The sequence below is a fragment of the Battus philenor genome, unplaced genomic scaffold (assembly GCF_028537555.1).
Source record: "Battus philenor isolate CCGP_79_NKW_IND1 unplaced genomic scaffold, ilBatPhil1.0.hap1 SCAF_20, whole genome shotgun sequence".
Classification (NCBI taxonomy): Eukaryota; Metazoa; Arthropoda; class Insecta; order Lepidoptera; family Papilionidae; genus Battus; species Battus philenor.
This window is the reverse complement of record NW_027181683.1, coordinates 6,000,200-6,022,045: the sequence shown is the minus strand read 5'-3', so window position 1 is coordinate 6,022,045 and position 21,846 is coordinate 6,000,200. Positions and strand designations below refer to the sequence as shown.

The following is a 21,846-nucleotide window of genomic DNA, read 5'->3' as shown; positions in this document are numbered from 1 at the left end:
TATTTTGGAGACACTTATTAATGAAATACTTGCTTTTTTTAAAACCAAATAATCGTTTTAATCTGTTTTGATTAATTTTAAAATTTTACGGTTGAGAAATTAACATTCTGTTTAAAGAACTACAATAAAGTGTTTTCTGTTTTAAATTTATTATCTATACTACATGTAAATGTTATTACGATTCATAAACTTGTAACACAAATTGATTAAAATTATGGTCTGCATATAAAGCCGGAAACTCCTGCGTTATCTAGAGGTAATAAAACAGTTTTTGAAAAGAACTCAAAAACGTAAAGTAAATCTTTATAGAAGGAATTACTGTACTTAAGTAGTATCTGTTTCTAATTTCTAATTGTACTGTGAAAGATTACACAAAAAATGCGCACAAATGATTGAGGAAATGACAATAAATTAATGAAATAGATATTCGAGGATACAGTCTAACAAATTTAAAACCAAAAGCTATATCTCAAATATCTCGGACAACCGGAAAATATATTAATTTAAGAATATAAACTTTTCGATTAATTGTTTTATTTTCAAATTCAATGTCTACAAGAAACTATAAAGCAAATAAATAGTAAGAGGTGCCCAAAAGCTTTGGGTCATAGAGAGGCCAGTAAGACAAGCGACCAGGTACCAGAGTAAAGAAATTATGAAGACCTGCCAGATGATGTGCACAACCAACAATCTGAAATAATAAAATAGTTAAAATTTCAAATGTACCGATATAATTGTTACAGTAGATGACGCTTGTCTCACGAAAGGCGCCATCTACTAATAGAATTATCTGATTATTAGTGCGCCATCTAGCGCTTAATAGTGGAACTAGTATGTTCATACTAATAACGTTGATACTACTTTATATATATGTTGGCATACAAAACCTTATACGTTATTTATTTTATGTAGCAACAATAAATTTGTTTTTGAATAAAGAGACCGTAGTGTACACGCGACTCTTATTTCTCTTGAATTTCCTACCTAACTATACGAATGTCAACAAAGTTTAACTGATATTTGGACGATCCACTGAATATCCATTACAACTGAATGCCACTCAAAGTTTATTCACCATAATTTTTAGCAATTTACTAATCTGATAATCCATTATACGATTTAAAAAAATACTCAATTGTAAACAATAACTACAAGATTCGAAACATGAACCTTTAAAAATATATATATTACTATGCTTATAAATAAAAATTAATGTCACTAAAAGAAAAAATTGAGAAAGTTTATAATGATACGGAGATTTATTGCCAAAGGCGCCTTTATCTGAAAAGAGCCTACAACAAACTCTGACGGACCTTTTTGTGGTTATTTAAACAATAGTTCAATAGATAAAGTGATTTCAAAATTGATTTGTTGGTTCGTACAGAACCCGGCAATAAATATTGCATATCGATCTTTGGATAGAGACATTCGTTATCTCTGTCGCACAAAATACAACGCCTGACAAAACGTCACATAGGTAGTGTGGGACAGAGATAGTGCTCTATGAAGTCGAAATTAGCCGATTGTCTCCTTCCAAAGTTCGATGAGCAATATTCATCGCCGGGAACTGTAACAAGCTAATAAGTTTCGAGATTGTGAACTTAGCCGCAAGGAAAAATCCTGGATAAAGTGGTATGGGATACTTTCAATATGATAATTTCACTTACACTGTGTCTTTGCTTCTTGCTGCGGGCAGTGTAGATACTTTCTCCTTATTCAAAAACCTCCGGACACCCAGATGCATTATGTCAAAATATTCTATCCACTGGAAAAGGAGTATTAAACACTTTTAGTTTTGTATGCATATCTATAACATATAGCGTATTATTATCTGAAATGTGTAGTGTGTTTTTAAGTTAATTTTTTTAATATGTATATCCTGAACTGCCTTTTCCCTCATATCTCTCACCTCCATCCATCCATCTATACATATATATTCAGAGCATAGCCCTTATCACTAATTGTTGAGAGACAGAGTTCATGAGAACAGAATGAGAAAGTAGGATATCATTTTCTGGTGACTTTCAAGTCATTACCACATTGTTGTTACCACACATTGTGGTATTAGCAACCAATCCAGCCGTGGTGAAACTTTCTGTCTCTTTTGCACAATCACTGGAGTACCCGCCTAAATCGTCTAAGACCTAGATAACCTTTTAAGGTAATACCTTCATTCCAGGCTCATAAAAGAGCCCACAACGTTGGTGACTAAAGAGTTGTAAGCTAAATGCCTTGCGCGCTGTACTAAACCAATCTCGATGAAGGCCTAAATGCCAATAAATTATATTACAGTATTTTCTTGTCTTTGTGGGTTGATTTCTGCGATCAACGGTTTAGCCATCAATCTTGCCACCACAGACTAGACGACGAATCAGAGTAATGTTTACTTTCGTTAACTCGATTCGTATTTGTTGGTCGCACCCTTCAGTCTTGATCTTGCCCAGTGTACATCAGGAGGATGGAAAGCGCATTGGCTACATCGAAGCCGACACCAATTCACCGCATATCCGCCACTTGCGGAGACATCTATAGCTATTATATTATAAATTGTATTATATATGCCTGTTACGGTATTAAAAACATTACCCGCTTCATTAACTTAATGAGCGCCACTTGAACTCTTTTGCGGTAGAAATTTCGTAAAATCCGTTATTTTAGCTGACCTCTACTAAGCAGAAAGAATATTCCTACCAAATTTCAAGTGTTTATGGGTTTATGTTTTATAGCTTTATGGGTCCAGTGTCAATATATAGGTGTAAATCTCCTATATAAAATAAATAACTTACGTCAATGCCGGATATGTCTATAGAGAACAATTCACTATCAGTCTTGTTAAGAGTTTTGGACAATTCTCTCGTGTTGGGGTTGTGGAAACGCCATTCGTTGAATATAAACGGCTCCAGGCGATTCAAAGACGACCACACGTTCTTATGCAGCCGGATCAGTCTACCATTATATAAGAGAAGATATTGATTAATATGTTAAGAATATTGCATAACAAATGCTTCGGACATGACTATCAAATGTTTTAAAAACATGACATTATTTACTACTGATAAATTTTCTTTAATATACCAAAAGAGAATTATTGCAATACATGACAAAGCATTAAAATAAATTAATTCACATTATTATTCAATTACAATCATTAACAGATATCACGAAGGTATAAAGATCCAAATTTGATACAAGAAATTGAGCTACCCTATAATGACATCAAACATAAATTACGAGGGTTCCAAACGGATCCTGACCTGAGAAAAACACACAAAAGACTTGATCAGGTTTATCTTTTATGGTGACCAAAAGACATTTTTTCTACGGATTCTTAATTTATAATTATTTACTCGTTTCTTTCAAGGCTCTTTAGTACCAAATCAATGAATCACCTAACGTCATTTTCAACAATATCATAAATACTAAAAACATTGCTATTAATAAGAAATATCTTACATAGGTTTTCCTCCTGTCAACCTTAGCATTAAATCGAGCAGGAAGGCGGGGAAGAAATGAATAAAGATGGCCGAAATTCTAAACAGCCACAACGATGATACAAACTCTAGGTGTGGATACCTGAAAAATAGTTAAATTTCATTTTTTATTGTATATTATCCTCAAAGAATCATATAAAGTGACCGCTTGTATATGTCATAAGATTCTTCTCCAGACAGAATAATTCAATTTGATAGAAACTAGGATCAGATTGAACTTCCCTATAATGAATCCTGTAAATCAAAATTACAACGGTTCCAAACATGTCCTAATCTAAAAAGGCCCACAACAAACTCGGATGTTTTTTTTTTGGGTAACTTTTATGCTATCTCTAATACTTACTATATAGAACAATTTATTCCCAAGCTGTCATTACTTAAAAACCTTCGCAGTATAATATAATTCTTTTTACTAATTTTTCTTTGATATTAAAATTAATTACAGGATAATTTTGAAATATTACATGGGCGAGTTGCACAGTTGCTCACGAAAAAATAACTAATTTTATGAATGGTGTCGCAATCTCTTTTTCCGGTACTAATGTTAAGAAACATTTTTCTTAAATTTATATAATATGCAAACTTTTATGCAAACGTAATGACATGAATCTCATCTCCTTCATGTCTCTCATCTCCATCCAAAGGTTGTCTGGTAGAGATCGCCTCGAGCGTTTAAAACCGCCTCTTGTACCATATGAATTGTTCCTTTTTTTTCTCTATTTATCATCTATGGTGTACAAAAAATTGTCAATAAATAACAGATATAACTGAATAAGTGACATAAAAGGTAAATCGAGCTAAGATCTTCCTTATAAATATACAAGAATATTTATTATAATACAATGAACAAAAGCACACTAAAGTATATACCATAATATAATGTAAATTTTGTTAAATTATATCACATTGCAAATTCCAAGTACACTATTCTCTGATATTCTATAGGTTTGCAGACTTTTTCTCTCATAAATCACTTTCAAAATTTAGCTAGTTCCAGTGAGCCCCCTGCAGCAATGTTTCTATTATATTCCCAAAATAAAATGTGGAGATTAGTTCTAATAAAATTTAATTTACGGCTGATTTCAACTGTGAATTAATAGTTTTGGAAGAAAGTGACAATGGGTTGGTTAATTAATTATTTAATCTATGAGTAGATGTGAAAAAAGTAAACATGGCTAACCAAAAAAAGCAAACAATAAATTCTCACTAATTTGATTTAGAAATGAGTAAGGGATAGAGTCTTAAAATATTCTCTGTCTACATTTTAGTTCTTCACTATCGAAAGCCGTAAATCATCAACCTATTTTACGCATCTGCGAGGATGAAACGAATTTACGACCCTCATTTTTTGTTAAGCCAAACCAGACTGCCATCGTGTCACCGTTGGCCCTTGAGGATCCAATTGAACCACTTCATGCTTTGTTATTGCTAGCTATTTTGAACAAAAATAAATTGGATGGACATTATATATGATATACTAGACGTACCATGCAGCACCCTTCAGCGGATATTTGTGCAACATCTGATTTACTAGAGGCTCCAAAAGCGTCCAACGGAATGGTTTCTGTGTTGATGACGAGCAGTGATATACTGTTAAGCCAGACCTGTAAGCAAAATCACATTGAGATCCCGTATTGGACATGCCTCAACTATGATAATTAATTAAAATAAAAGAAATATAATTAATACATTTAGTCAGTAAAAAGTTTTAAAGCTTTTACTTTGATTTCTAAGTACCCTGTATAATGCGGTCACTCTGAAATATGTGTCATTAATTTATTTATTCTAATGAAATGCGACAGGCCAATATCTTCTGCCAGTACGAAGTCTGCAGACAAACAATAATTAATTTTAATACTTGAATTTTGTACATCGCTTTTTAACTACATTATGTAATTATTTTTTTCTGAAACTATTGTTTTTCTTTAGGGTGTATAATATATTAACTGACAACAAATGACCTAAACATTCTTTCTTCAAAAGCTTGTACAATCATAAACTAATTATGTTGTATGATGATATTATTAGAACTACTTGTTCTGAATGACTATTGTAAAAAAATCTGTTCAAAATTTACCATTTTAAAAAGCGATCGAGTATTTTATGGGAACACAATTCAAAAACAAACACTATACTTACAGTCTGATTACAAAATTTGTAGAAATTACTTCGTATTTTTTTAATTATTATTTTTAGTTTGGAGTGTTATTTATGTTTGGACATGTCAAGCCTCACTTCTTATTATTGCATCAATTATTTAATATTAGTTTGTGTTTTATATTTCTATTAAGTTTAATATAAACGTAGTAGTTAGCACTTATACAGTGATTTTCATTTGGGTTTTCCCTTCCCCGATCCCTAAGAATACATACTTTTCTTTAGCAGCATGCCATCCAGCCACGAGCAGTTGATTGACAACAACATCCACCGGTATGTAATCAGCAATGTTCTGCTTTGCCATAGGTAGTCTCCGGACAACCCCTGAAAACAGAGCACCAACATGTAGTATTCCACATTACTCACGCAACAGTATCCGCACAGAATTCTAAATTTGATTTATCATATTTAGTTTGAAATAGTCATCGTCATTTCAGTCGTAAGGCTTCCACAGGCGGACATGTTCTTGCCTATAAGATTTCCAACAAGACTGGTTGGTGACATCCTAAATCCAGCGTCTTCCGACGAGATTGACTTATGTTTAAATTTTTTAATTTGATATTGTCAGAAAATATGTACACATCATTGCATAATAAGCTATGGAAAAAAGTACAATGGGCGGTGATATTACTCAAAGCAATTTCTTCTAGAAAACTATAGTATGGAAATAGCAGTGAGTAACAAGTAGTGAGTAGTAAACAAGCAGTGAGTAGTTAACGTGTACTAAAGTGGCAATTAATAAAAATTAAAAATAACATACCAGGTCAAAGCAATCAACAAAAAAATTGAAAATAAGTAAATAGGAAAATAGTAAAACAGGAAGAGATAGAAAGAAAGTAAAATTGTAAACAAAACATTATAAGAAATAAATTTAAATGTCATATCTACTAATTTATTTAGTAAAAATAGTTTAAGCACTCAAAAAATTGTGAAAAAAATGATGGGAAACCCAATACCTGTGATATTTGAAAATTGAAGTGGAAGGATGAAAGGTGATGAAAAGAACGAAACTAAAAATGGATGAGTATGATCATATGAAGTAGAAAACAGAATGAATGAGCCTAAGAAGATGAGTAAAGAAATAAAAAGAAGGATGTGAAATAATTAATATATTATAAGTTTCCTGTCCCTAAACGATAGGCCCCCAATAACGGGGCCATCAAAAAAAACATATACTACTCGCAATGCATACATATAAAAACATGCATACTGACAAATTCTTATCTGATCAGATATTAGATTGCATGTCTAATATATTTATTCAAATATAGTAAAACAGTACTAAAGAGTTAAATTCACTCTATAGTAATGTTGATTATAAATATACTTATAACTATAACCCGTTTTAATATCCAAAATTTGTTATAATTATTATAACAAACAATGATTATTTCTAAATATTTTTTTTAAATACATGTCAAATACGGTGATAAAAAAAAGAATAAATTTTTCAAAAATTGTCTGTGGCATACAAAACTACGTAGGTATGGAAAAAAGGATATCTATTATTTGTATTATTATTTTGAATATCAATTATTTGTTCAAATATAAATTTATATTCACAATTGTCATCATAACAAAATTTAAATAGTCGAAATCAAATTAATAAAATATTTTAATAATAATATTCAATAATATGTACAGTACACCGTTTAAAAACAATAATTTCATTTAAAAAAATTTTACCAACCAAAAGTATGTACGAGTTACCCTTGTAATGAGCCGTCATTCTGTTTTACGGAGTAAGTTAAACATACCCGCACAGCATAGCCAATTTTTTTTTATTTGTAAAAATGTGGTTTCAGATTTTAGGCAACTAAGTTTTGTTCTGTTACGCCGGCCAGAAAGACAACGCTGCAAGAGTATATTAACCCTCGTGAACAGCAGCCTCGTATATGTATAGCGATGGTAACGTGAGTAACCTTAAATTTTTGATATGGCGTCTGTTGATTTCAAATTACGAATTGCTCTAACACACCTTTTTTGAGCTATAAACATATCAGTTTTACACGTGCAATTTGCACAAAACATAATGCAATATCGCAACGTGGATGCAACGTGAAAAAAAATGATGAGAAGTTTGCAGATTTATTATTTGTGTCCTACCCTCTTAACGGCCTGCTTGCCCCGCGCGGCACACCGCGAGACAACCCTCAACTCAAATGCCTGGCGAATCAAATCCTAACACACCTCGCCGTGCTCCGCCGTATTTTATTTTGAAAATGATGAAAATTGTTTTGAATGATTATTAAGTGTTATATTTCCATGTTAACTACAAAATCGCCTTGTATTTAAAATACAGTACAAGCGTAGCCAGTACTATTTGTATTTTTAAGATTGAGAATAATGTAATGTCATTGGCACAAGTTGGAGTCATAAATAATAATTTAGGAGTCTCATGTATGTCTTTACAGTCTGTAAAATTATTGTTAAAAGTATGCGTTGCACTACTTAGTAAATTAATTTGATCAATGAAAACAACATTAAAAGCCTCAGCAATGACTTGGGTATCGCGTATAAATTACCCAATTGAATTTATTTGACAATGTACTCCTTTGGATAACTAAATTTTGAATTGTATATAATTTTCCACGTAGCTTTAGTTTTATTTACTGAAATCGGCACGTTGTAACGTTGCAAGTTAACGTCCCATAAATCTTTGATAAAATTTTAACCAAAAAAATATAATCACGAGAAACGTCTCATAAATCGCAATACAGCAAAAAATTGTTCAACCCTTAGCGGGTAACGGTACGTCTCAAGTGGCGTGGGGTCGTGGGAGCATGCTATTGGTTTAACGGATCTTTGTTTTTATAACAAAAATTCCAATGCGCCCGCGCACCAGCACACAGAGTTTACACAGTGCTCGGGAGAAGGATCCAGGCCTCGGTCGCGTTCACTAGCTAGGTGTCGTCTCACGCACCGACGCACACTCTTTGTGTCGGTTGCGTTCACCAGCTATGTGTCTTCATACGCGCCGGGGCCAATAAGAATTTACGTTATAAATTCACGCCTTGGTCCTATTCATTCTCCGGGCATCATTTAGTTCACGCCACAACCTTTACATCGTCTCGCACCCCAAGGGGTAAGTGTTGAACAAATATTATAAAGACATTAATATTAAGTAGCATTTATCTATAAGTTAGAGCTCAACATTTTGTCTGTGTCCATAGTTCCATCATTATGTATTCATTATTACTTTTCAATTTGTTTATTTGTTTATCTCTCCTATTATTGTTTTACATGCTTTACATTTTGTAACTTACTTCATCGCAAGCCATCTCCGGGTTTACTGTCAGCGGAGCAAATTGTACATATACTTATATATGTATATCATAACTGTGACATTTATTCACAGGTGCGATTTTTATGCTGCGAGTCTTATACTGCAAAGTTTATACTGCGAGTTTTACGCTGCGACTTTGATACTGCTACCTTTATACTGCAAAGTTTATACTACAAGTTTTAGACTGCAAGTTTTACATTGCAAGTTTTAGACTGCAAGTTTTACACTGCAAGTTTTACACTGCAAGTTTTACGCTTCGAGTTTTACACCGTTGGAATTATATCACCGTGCACCGGAACCGACACATACTGCAACCTACCGGCGCTCCCTGCTCTCGACTTGCTGCCGCCTGACCAGTCCTGGGAGATCGTGCAGCTGCCTACCACCACCATCAGGGGAGTACCGAACTGCGGTGCAAAATTAGACCAGGCCTTCTGCCCACTACCCTTAGTTAATTAATTAAATATATACATTTTTCTTTGTGTGCTTTTTTTTGTCGCCATCTACTACTACCCATTTTTATTATAAATACATATATTTTTCTTAAAAACGGCACACTGGCGCCCTTAACGTGGTATTAAAAGGTCTGATTTTGCATTGTAGTGTAGTTATGTGATTGTTTTTTTATTTAATTAATTTTGTAAAACGTTATTTTTGCCTTTTCTATCTGCCAGCAACTGAAGTGTACATCCTTCACTTAAAAAAGTTTTTGTTTAGTTTAACATACATTTTGTTCTTATGTTGTAACTTTTTTTGCTTCTGCTATTTTTTCATAGGACCGTTCACATTAGTTGCAGTTATACGCATCATTTTCATATTTTTTGTGCTATTTTTTTTTTAATTCTTATACTAGCAACCATAACGTTCGTTAGTGAATTTGTAACAGAACGGAGTAGATTGAGTAGAATACTTGTTCAACACCTTCCTTATTGTGGTGCATTTAATTTTCTCCTCATTCTCTCATTACCAATTTATAAAAATAGATTAAACATGGCGCTATTGTTAACAACTTACGTAAACAAATCGCTACACTGGGTCCTCTTTTTCCTTCTGAGGATGTTTTATACTATCAGCAATGAAATTTCGGACGATTCCGATAGCGTAGAAGACGTGCTTGTTAAGGACATACGTTATTCATGATTCTTTATATGAAATGTATAATTAAAAATAATTCTCCATTAGTGTATGTATTCGAAGAAATGGCCGATAAAAATGTTGGAACATGGCACATAAAGCATTTAAAAATAATAGGTTGAATAAATAACAAACATAATGCGACACAACATAAACTAAAGCATTACCATTAACCGCGTAATATTTCGTTTGGGTTATTAGAATGAATCTATAACCTTCATAATTGTTTGGTCGCGTTAGTAATCCTTATAATGATTACTATTGCTAGTTTGTTTGCGAGAAGTATGAAAGAATGAGTTTAAAAGGATAAAAATGAAATTGTTATCAATAAGTTCGGATTTTATTTCCTTTAAATGAAATAAAATCCTTCGGTGACGCGCGGGGTAATGTAACGTTGCAAGTTAACGTCCCATAAATCTTTGATAAAATTTTAACCAAAAAAATATAATCACGAGAAACGTCTCATAAATCGCAATACAGCAAAAAATTGTTCAACCCTTAGCGGGTAACGGTACGTCTCAAGTGGCGTGGGGTCGTGGGAGCATGCTATTGGTTTAACGGATCTTTGTTTTTATAACAAAAATTCCAATGCGCCCGCGCACCAGCACACAGAGTTTACACAGTGCTCGGGAGAAGGATCCAGGCCTCGGTCGCGTTCACTAGCTAGGTGTCGTCTCACGCACCGACGCACACTCTTTGTGTCGGTTGCGTTCACCAGCTATGTGTCTTCATACGCGCCGGGGCCAATAAGAATTTACGTTATAAATTCACGCCTTGGTCCTATTCATTCTCCGGGCATCATTTAGTTCACGCCACAACCTTTACATCGTCTCGCACCCCAAGGGGTAAGTGTTGAACAAATATTATAAAGACATTAATATTAAGTAGCATTTATCTATAAGTTAGAGCTCAACATTTTGTCTGTGTCCATAGTTCCATCATTATGTATTCATTATTACTTTTCAATTTGTTTATTTGTTTATCTCTCCTATTATTGTTTTACATGCTTTACATTTTGTAACTTACTTCATCGCAAGCCATCTCCGGGTTTACTGTCAGCGGAGCAAATTGTACATATACTTATATATGTATATCATAACTGTGACATTTATTCACAGGTGCGATTTTTATGCTGCGAGTCTTATACTGCAAAGTTTATACTGCGAGTTTTACGCTGCGACTTTGATACTGCTACCTTTATACTGCAAAGTTTATACTACAAGTTTTAGACTGCAAGTTTTACATTGCAAGTTTTAGACTGCAAGTTTTACACTGCAAGTTTTACACTGCAAGTTTTACGCTTCGAGTTTTACACCGTTGGAATTATATCACCGTGCACCGGAACCGACACATACTGCAACCTACCGGCGCTCCCTGCTCTCGACTTGCTGCCGCCTGACCAGTCCTGGGAGATCGTGCAGCTGCCTACCACCACCATCAGGGGAGTACCGAACTGCGGTGCAAAATTAGACCAGGCCTTCTGCCCACTACCCTTAGTTAATTAATTAAATATATACATTTTTCTTTGTGTGCTTTTTTTTGTCGCCATCTACTACTACCCATTTTTATTATAAATACATATATTTTTCTTAAAAACGGCACACTGGCGCCCTTAACGTGGTATTAAAAGGTCTGATTTTGCATTGTAGTGTAGTTATGTGATTGTTTTTTTATTTAATTAATTTTGTAAAACGTTATTTTTGCCTTTTCTATCTGCCAGCAACTGAAGTGTACATCCTTCACTTAAAAAAGTTTTTGTTTAGTTTAACATACATTTTGTTCTTATGTTGTAACTTTTTTTGCTTCTGCTATTTTTTCATAGGACCGTTCACATTAGTTGCAGTTATACGCATCATTTTCATATTTTTTGTGCTATTTTTTTTTTAATTCTTATACTAGCAACCATAACGTTCGTTAGTGAATTTGTAACAGAACGGAGTAGATTGAGTAGAATACTTGTTCAACACCTTCCTTATTGTGGTGCATTTAATTTTCTCCTCATTCTCTCATTACCAATTTATAAAAATAGATTAAACATGGCGCTATTGTTAACAACTTACGTAAACAAATCGCTACACTGGGTCCTCTTTTTCCTTCTGAGGATGTTTTATACTATCAGCAATGAAATTTCGGACGATTCCGATAGCGTAGAAGACGTGCTTGTTAAGGACATACGTTATTCATGATTCTTTATATGAAATGTATAATTAAAAATAATTCTCCATTAGTGTATGTATTCGAAGAAATGGCCGATAAAAATGTTGGAACATGGCACATAAAGCATTTAAAAATAATAGGTTGAATAAATAACAAACATAATGCGACACAACATAAACTAAAGCATTACCATTAACCGCGTAATATTTCGTTTGGGTTATTAGAATGAATCTATAACCTTCATAATTGTTTGGTCGCGTTAGTAATCCTTATAATGATTACTATTGCTAGTTTGTTTGCGAGAAGTATGAAAGAATGAGTTTAAAAGGATAAAAATGAAATTGTTATCAATAAGTTCGGATTTTATTTCCTTTAAATGAAATAAAATCCTTCGGTGACGCGCGGGGTAATGTAACGTTGCAAGTTAACGTCCCATAAATCTTTGATAAAATTTTAACCAAAAAAATATAATCACGAGAAACGTCTCATAAATCGCAATACAGCAAAAAATTGTTCAACCCTTAGCGGGTAACGGTACGTCTCAAGTGGCGTGGGGTCGTGGGAGCATGCTATTGGTTTAACGGATCTTTGTTTTTATAACAAAAATTCCAATGCGCCCGCGCACCAGCACACAGAGTTTACACAGTGCTCGGGAGAAGGATCCAGGCCTCGGTCGCGTTCACTAGCTAGGTGTCGTCTCACGCACCGACGCACACTCTTTGTGTCGGTTGCGTTCACCAGCTATGTGTCTTCATACGCGCCGGGGCCAATAAGAATTTACGTTATAAATTCACGCCTTGGTCCTATTCATTCTCCGGGCATCATTTAGTTCACGCCACAACCTTTACATCGTCTCGCACCCCAAGGGGTAAGTGTTGAACAAATATTATAAAGACATTAATATTAAGTAGCATTTATCTATAAGTTAGAGCTCAACATTTTGTCTGTGTCCATAGTTCCATCATTATGTATTCATTATTACTTTTCAATTTGTTTATTTGTTTATCTCTCCTATTATTGTTTTACATGCTTTACATTTTGTAACTTACTTCATCGCAAGCCATCTCCGGGTTTACTGTCAGCGGAGCAAATTGTACATATACTTATATATGTATATCATAACTGTGACATTTATTCACAGGTGCGATTTTTATGCTGCGAGTCTTATACTGCAAAGTTTATACTGCGAGTTTTACGCTGCGACTTTGATACTGCTACCTTTATACTGCAAAGTTTATACTACAAGTTTTAGACTGCAAGTTTTACATTGCAAGTTTTAGACTGCAAGTTTTACACTGCAAGTTTTACACTGCAAGTTTTACGCTTCGAGTTTTACACCGTTGGAATTATATCACCGTGCACCGGAACCGACACATACTGCAACCTACCGGCGCTCCCTGCTCTCGACTTGCTGCCGCCTGACCAGTCCTGGGAGATCGTGCAGCTGACCACCACCACCATCAGGGGAGTACCGAACTGCGGTGCAAAATTAGACCAGGCCTTCTGCCCACTACCCTTAGATAATTAAACACATATATATTTGTCTTTGTGTGCCTTTTTTTATTGCCAACATAACTACCCTTTTAATTAATTAAATATATTATATTTTCTTCTTAAAAACGGCACAACGTATTAATTATTACGTGATTTTTTATTTTTTAAACTTATTATTTATTTAAATTTTTAGCATACTTATTAAATATTTGCATATTGTTACTATTTTATGAAACCCTATATATGTATATGTATATATATATACATATATATATATGTATATTTATATATACATATATATGTATAAATATATACATATATATATATATATATATATATATAGGGTTATATACATACATATATATACGTCCATAGTAATATACTTTTTTCTACTCCTAATATATGATACCCTTGGTAATCCGTTTAGTTTTTTTTTTATATACGTAACTTTATTTTTATTAACTGGAAAATAAATCATACATACAGACAAGCAAATAGGTCATAGAAACAGTTGTACGCCATATTGGAATCCGTGACACTGTACATTACTAAAAGACAAAAAATGAAGGTAGTTTTTAAATAGTTCCAAGTTGTGTTTAAATACGTACTAACTGACTAAGGTACAGGTTTTACGAACCGAGCACCGCAACCGCTGCGCCGTGTGGTCCGAGAGTGCTAGGTCACATAACTGACCGCTGGATGCACGGATATTATGAATTATATTACATGTTCCGCTGGCCATACGTGTGGACTCATTAATGAGTTTTAAATTTAATTCAAGCTACGTATTTCAATTTTTTTAAATTGGCAGATACACTAAATTCAGTTAGCATGTCAATTTTATTAAATAAACAATATAAATAACGATAAAATTTATAATATAAAGTTAATTTTATTGTTAAAATCGCTACATATGGATGTATTATTATGCGAAAACGTAAAAAAAAATCGTAATAGATTGTTTGTCTACTTTTAGTACTTTATAAATGCATATTAAAACTATTTTATGTAAAAGCAAATAAATCGCACAACATTGTAATATTTTAGTTATTTAACGTAATTTATGAGTGTTTGACTAAAATACACAAGGAGGCATCTCTGTTACATCTGCAAAAATACTTTGCTAGTAGATGTTTCGGAAGATTTATTTGCTTAGTATCATTAAGGTCATATTATGCTCGGTAATACAGAATGTCGAAAGAGCGATTACAATTCGACAACTCATCCGAGCACACCATTAATAAATCAATCTTGTTTAGTAGGCAATTAATGTTTTGGTGAAGTACAAATGTGTTTTTACAAACGAAAAAGCCTCGGCAGCTTATTCTCTTCAATGGAATCGGACTGAATAAGTTGTTCGATTTGCGTGCACATATCTTTTACCTTGTTACATTTATTTAGCAATGACTCACTATGCTAGTTTGTTCTAAAATTATCATATTTGCTCTTATTGATTATACGTAATATGTTCCTTAACAATAATGCATATATTTTGTGTAAATTATTGCTTAGAAGTAAATAGATTTAAACTATCCATGACAAGTTTTAATCCTTAAAAATGGTTTGGGCTGAGCCAAATGATAATTTTTAACATTGGGAAGGATTATTCGCAAAATAAATAATTTTAAACTTCTATTAAGAGACTACATAAAACCAAAAATTAAAGAAATTAAAAAACTTAGTCCTAATATTATCGTTAATGAGTTATTAAAACTTTAACAATGAATTACTGAAACATTAGAAATATATATATATAAATAAATATATATATATATATATATATATATATATATATATATATATATATATATATATATATATATATATATATATACAATTTCTCTTTGCATAAATCTCAATTCTGTCACAAAAGCTATTAATTTTTAGATATTAAGTTTTACATTAACAAGTACAAATTCCTAATTTAAAATAAAACTCTTGACTATTTTATTCATTCATTGATCAATAGATAAACCAAGTAAAAGTACAAACCTTTTGCTGCCCCCATTAAGAAGCCTTGTGGACCAACTTTGGAACATGTCCAACCGGGTATAGGCTCTTTCCATGATGCAATGACTGAGGAAAATAATACATTACTTTTGATAAAACTATATAGTTAAGAAGTCTACATCGTTAAATAAAACACAACCTATTTATAACTAGATGATAGCAAAGCAAATATACTCCAGGGTGTCAAGATTGAGAAGCATTTTCATTAATAAAGAATTATGATTTTTGGGTGACATCTACAAAAATTAATATCATCATCACCATCAGGTCACAAAGATCAACACCATGACCGGTCTTGCAAAGAACTTTTTCTTTTACATTATCACTGCTATAGTATCAAGAAAGCAGTTGTAGTTTTTGTTTCTCAATGTTTAATATATAATCTGAACATAATTATTTGTATATTACTCTAACAAAAACTATTTTCCTTAACACAATACATTTAAAATAAAACTATGCTTTGAACATATTTGTAATGATAAATACTAAAAGAATTATTTTTATAATAAACAGTGGAAATGAACAAATATTTTACTGTTCTTAAACAACACCAAAAAGCCTAAATGAACTTCTGAAATTAATAGTAGCTGATGACTTTTATATTATACTAGCTGACCAGCCGGATTTTATTCCGCCTAACAGTCAATGAATAAGCAGATTTCTGTTTATTAATTTACACTAAATTATCATGTAAATTTTTTAACACGTCTAAGTAAGTGTTTTTTATTTTAAATTAATTAATTTTGAAATGAACTGGCCATTCTTGAATTATTAATGATTTAACTAATATGACTATGTTTAATATTGACATATTGAATTATTAAACGTACATGCATATTTATAAAAAAATACTACATTACATATAACTTTAGTATAATATGAATGTACTTACTCATTGTTGGTCTAACAATTGTACAAGGGAAAATGTTTGCGCAGTTCTTCACTTCATGTTCGGCCAAGTGTTTTGTAAATGTATATGTATTGAGATGATCCTTAAGAACTCTAAAAAAGAAAAATTTTTGCCATTAAGATCATGATAATTTATATGTATGGTTAAAATCATTATAAATGTTGATAAAATCTTAGCCATCACTTTTGATGTCTTTTTAGAAATTTGTGTAATAGACATTTTGTAGGAATTATACAATAACAAACATTGTTTCTCTTAAAGATGTATGTAAATTTATAAGACATTTTTCTCTATTAAATATCAGTACTTTATGAGCACTAAGTTCTATAATAATTTACAATATTTACATTTATACTACACAGAAAGTATAAAAAGACACTTAATGAAAAGAAATAAAAATACTTATATTTTTTCAATTCAATCATCAAATTTAATTAATTAATTACTGTTAGTTACTCTATTTACTTTGTCTCTCAACAGCTATTATTATTAATTCCTTAATTTTCACATTTTAAGTAAACATGCTGCAATGAAAAATAAAAATAAATGCAAATATGTTCATATCCAGAGGCAATGTTATCTATATCATAGTTAATTATACTGACTACTACAGTGTGCAACCATGTGTTATGCCATATCCATGTATGTGTTTTAATTAATAATAATGTAAACCTACTTTGGTTCAATTTCATTTAATTCATTATCATTCAAAGTCTCTACAAGAGAGATAACTTTTTCTACATCTCCAGGTGTATCATATACTTTTTCATATACTTCAGTTAAATAGGAGTTTACATATGCAGAGGAGACATGGATCATGACCTGCGAATAATTTAAAAAAGTATGAGTTCATGAGTGTTTATAGTGTATTTATGAGGGTAAAACCTTTGAAGGGGTGAATGTATAACATGTATCAGCAAAAAGTTGTAAAGTTTTTCCTCAATTTTCAATTGCTTTTTATATCTGGTTTTCTTTCTACTGGCAAGAAAATTATTTATGGCAGTATAAAATCTGCAGAGACAGATTGAAGATTAAACAATAGTTAATTTTATTTATCTAGTAATCCAAATTTTTAAAACTTTACTTTTTCTTACTATATTATCATTGTTATTTATTAATTCTGAAACCATTGATTTTTTGAGGTGGGATGTGCCATGGATTAAATGCCAGCAAATTTACCCCTCTAAAGTTTTTACATGTACATCCCTTTATATTCATTGACAATATTTCATTACATAAAAGTAATAATAATATATTTTTTATTTGGTTAATACAAAAATTCTTTTTGATACTACTAATTTATGTACATTTTTGAATTAAGTTACCTTCAAATTTTTAATCTCCTTGCACAGTTGCATTACTCTTCTTGTACCAAGGACATTAATCTTCACCGTTGGCCTCAAATTGTCTTCAAAATCTAATGTAGCAGCGGAATGAACTACTATATTAACATTATCAACCAAAGTCTCACGATCTGCCTGATTCAAACCTAATTCTTCTTGTGCAACATCACCTGATACTGGCACAAGTTTTTTAAATATATCCTTTGTTTCCTTCTCTAAAAGTTTTTCAAATACCTGCAACAATTGTGTTAGATATTGTTCAATATAACAATTTAATTTTCATTATTATGCAATTTATGAACATTATTTAAAAATGCATATAAAAATGCAATAAAACTCTGCACATGTAAATAAAGTCATAGGTTGCAAAAGTGAATTGCAATGAACGCCTGCATTATTAAATAATTATCTTACAGAAAATATATGATTAAATAGTCCAAGTTGCAATTAAGCCTTTGACAGGATAATTTTAAGAACAATTTAACTTTAAGATCAAGGTGTGGACTTGATTTTAAAGTTGTTACCTGATTTTAAAAATTTACACAAATAATTAGTAAATTATGACTGAACTAGAACAGGACATTCTGACAAACTGCTCATAATAATTTTAGCTTAACAAGTTATCAAATGTACTTAAGTACTTTCAGTATTTTATCAATAAACTATACTATTGTTTAAAGCATTTATAATCAAAAGGTAATGATTATATCCCATCCTGAAGTCAAAAAAATTTCTTCCTTCTCCAGTTTCTGTTTTTTTTTTATTGATAACAATCATGTGCAATGTACAATAATTGTTGTTTCAATTATAAAGAGGGCAAGGCTAAAATCTTTAGCATTAAAAGATAAAATAAAACTACATTTAATGACAAAATTAAACTTGAAAACATCAGAAAATCTTATATTTTACTCTTTGAATGAAACTTATTTAATATAGATTTAATAATAATTAATTTGTGAAACGGCTCTTCGAATAATATAAATTATAAACGTATAACAGTTGACGTGTTAGCAAGAATCAAGGTTTATGAAATATTGATATAATTAACAAAGATTAAGTTTACACAAATATATAAAAAGAACTATCTGAAAAAAACATTAGTACTTATTGCAATTTTGCAAATTTTAATAGGTATGTGTAGCGTAAAATATAAGATTGACGTTTTACACGACGACACTTACCGGATTACTAGGAAATTCCTCTATTCTTTCCGAAATATCTTTTCCTTTCTTGGGTCTCATAAGTAAATATAATTTTCCAACGTCTGGTATTGTTCGTAATATTTTTTCTATTAGACATAATCCGACGAAACCGGTGCCACCGGTTATGAAGAAATTTTTGCCGCTGTAAAATTCCCGCACTTGCGACTGCTCGGACATTATTTACACTTCTAATTTGTTGTCTGTAAAATTAAATATTAATAATTTAAAAAGTTAAACGGACATAGCTCTAACTCTAGTGTTAGAGCTTGATATTGATATATTACAAACACGTCGTGGCCTTAACTACGAGCTTTCGGCCAAGAATTTACATGTTTTGGTACAAAAACTTTTAGTCAGTTTATGTGTGTAAATTTAACAGTAACTTATTTTATTTCTGTATGTACTTTTGATTAACATGTGAAAGAATAATAACTGGTTTAATTCTATAATTTAGTCTAATATTATTATAATCATTATCATCACTTCAATGGACAGACATAGATATCCCCCCAAGATTTTTAAATAAGACTGATTGAAAGCGGATTGTTTCCAAAGTATTTTGACGACCTTAACGTTTTGTGGGTGGATGTACTACGCTGCGCTTGTCGGTCTGTGGTCTCTACTCCAAAACCAAAAAACTTTAGTAGTTGTCCGTTTTACGCACTATGATCTGCCCACAGATAATTAGATCTAGCATTAGATTGGGCATTAACATTATGTATTATTTATTAATATCAAGGTTTCGCTCTCTCTCTCTCTCTCTCTCTCCTCTCCTTTGTTTGGTATATTCAGTTTATTATTATTACACGTTATGACTATTAGTTACACTGTTTAACCAGTAATAAATTAAAGGAGACATGTGGATAAACCTGAAAAAATCCTATTAAAGGCATTTGCGTCATTCAAACGCAGTTAAAACGGAAAATGTGTGCAATGTAATACTTGAAACAGCATATAAAGAATAACAAACTGTTTTCAATGTGACTCTAATTAATTTCATCTATAACATAAAAGATAATATTTTATTTATTTTTATGACTTAATAATAAACAACAATGCACGTAATAATTAGTTACGCAAGGCAGGCGGTAAGTCCTTAATATTGTGATTCATAAATAAAATTTGTAATTGATAATGGTGTTTTTTAAAAAGAATAAGTCGTAAACCAGTAACCAAGTCTGTGATGGCAAAGTAATGTGATAGTTAAAACAAATCTGTAATATCTTGGGAATACAGGAGGGGTGTAAAAAGAAGTCTAACTGAAATGCAAAAAATGTAAAGGGGACACATATTGTGAAGAACGAGCGTCGATTAACAAAAGAAAACATGAAACACGAAAAAGAAGAAAATAAAATAAAAATCAAAACTAAACAAATCGTTTATTTATTTGATGAGGTTAATATTAAATGCTACTATTTCATCATTCAAAAAATACTAAATAATTGTCACTATATTTTGTACATGCAATGATAATGGAATGTACTGAATGAATATAAAAAAAAAAACTGATGGTCGACGACTATCGAGTTCCTAAAAAACTTATTTCATAATACATCTATTGTTGATAAATTTGCCAGTTATTTTGTTATTGAATAAATATTAATAAACAGCACTTTTAATACATTAAACAATAACTGCGGTCTACTTGAATCAGAATGAGAAAGGAAAGTTACGAAGCACCGCACGAAACACGCTAAAAAGTTCTTATGATTCCCAAATACCGAACAACTTTAAAAGGCATTCGAAAATAAAACGAGAAATTTGTTTATTATTTTGTTTTTTTGGGTTAATGGTGTAATTGTCTTTATTGTTATTCGTTTAAATAAAATTATACGTTTATTTGCAGGTTATTAAATATTTTGAATGTCTAATTGCAAATTCCTTAAAGCGAAAGTACATAATTGAGGCTTAAACGTTTATGATTAATTTGGTAAAAGCATTACAAAAACGTAACTTATTAAAAATTCATCATTAGCATTTTGAATGGCTGTCAGTAATATATACAAAATTACATTTTATAACTAAATAAAATACGATACATTATCCAAAGTCAATGACCTTAATATTTCTGGTATAAATTTTTGAATGAACCAAAATTGTTTTCATAAATTTAGTATTAGAAATCTAATATCGTTATGGAAAATTACAGACATAAAAAATTTTATTCTTTAAATAAATTTTAAACGTTAGAAATTCTTGCATCTTAGTAATTTTTTTTACTATTGAAATATCGGTTACTCGAGATCTTCAATTATGAATTTAAAATTCGTTTTATTTTATTTTAATTGACTTCTATACTATCTAATACTTAGTTGATTCGACATGAAATCCATTACAAAAGTATGCTAACGCTATGCTAGTTGTTATTAATTCATGATTCATTTTTTGAATCGGACTGACTATTACTGCTGCTCAATTAGCATTTGTAGATTCTGCGGATTTGAGGTGGAACGGCGCAAACGGCGCCTACACTTAGCCTTCTTTTGCACGGTACCATACCTTATACATATACAAAGTGTTTTCCCCTGCTAACAAAAATGAATCAATATGGTCAGTTTTGCTGTAAATTATTTAATATATTTCAATTACCTTTAATTTTGAATTTTCATGTCTATTTCTTTATTATACTTAACGTTTAAGAACTATTCAAAGTGGCCAGATA

At 31.4% G+C, this 21,846-nt stretch overlaps 1 protein-coding gene across 2 annotated transcripts in view; it reads right to left on the bottom strand.

Moving 5' to 3' along the window:
* Positions 1-21: 21 nt before the first annotated feature.
* The window catches only part of LOC137922692 (putative fatty acyl-CoA reductase CG8306), a 34,798-nt gene continuing 12,973 nt past the window's right edge, over positions 22-21,846 (bottom strand). Inside the window, exons 2-12 of one of the 2 annotated variants that reach the window (XM_068765717.1) lie at positions 19,164-19,384; positions 17,965-18,216; positions 17,316-17,461; positions 16,622-16,731; positions 15,712-15,795; positions 5,864-5,972; positions 4,979-5,095; positions 3,454-3,573; positions 2,787-2,946; positions 1,668-1,765; positions 22-691 (exon numbers count right to left, since the gene is read on the bottom strand). In XM_068765717.1, the coding sequence (XP_068621818.1) occupies positions 553-691; positions 1,668-1,765; positions 2,787-2,946; positions 3,454-3,573; positions 4,979-5,095; positions 5,864-5,972; positions 15,712-15,795; positions 16,622-16,731; positions 17,316-17,461; positions 17,965-18,216; positions 19,164-19,361 (1,533 nt within the window). In that variant the 5' untranslated portion in view covers positions 19,362-19,384 and the 3' untranslated portion in view covers positions 22-552. Of the gene's footprint in view, positions 692-1,667; positions 1,766-2,786; positions 2,947-3,453; positions 3,574-4,978; positions 5,096-5,863; positions 5,973-15,711; positions 15,796-16,621; positions 16,732-17,315; positions 17,462-17,964; positions 18,217-19,163; positions 19,442-21,846 lie in introns of those variants that run through there. The other variant, XM_068765719.1, reaches the window with a different exon arrangement.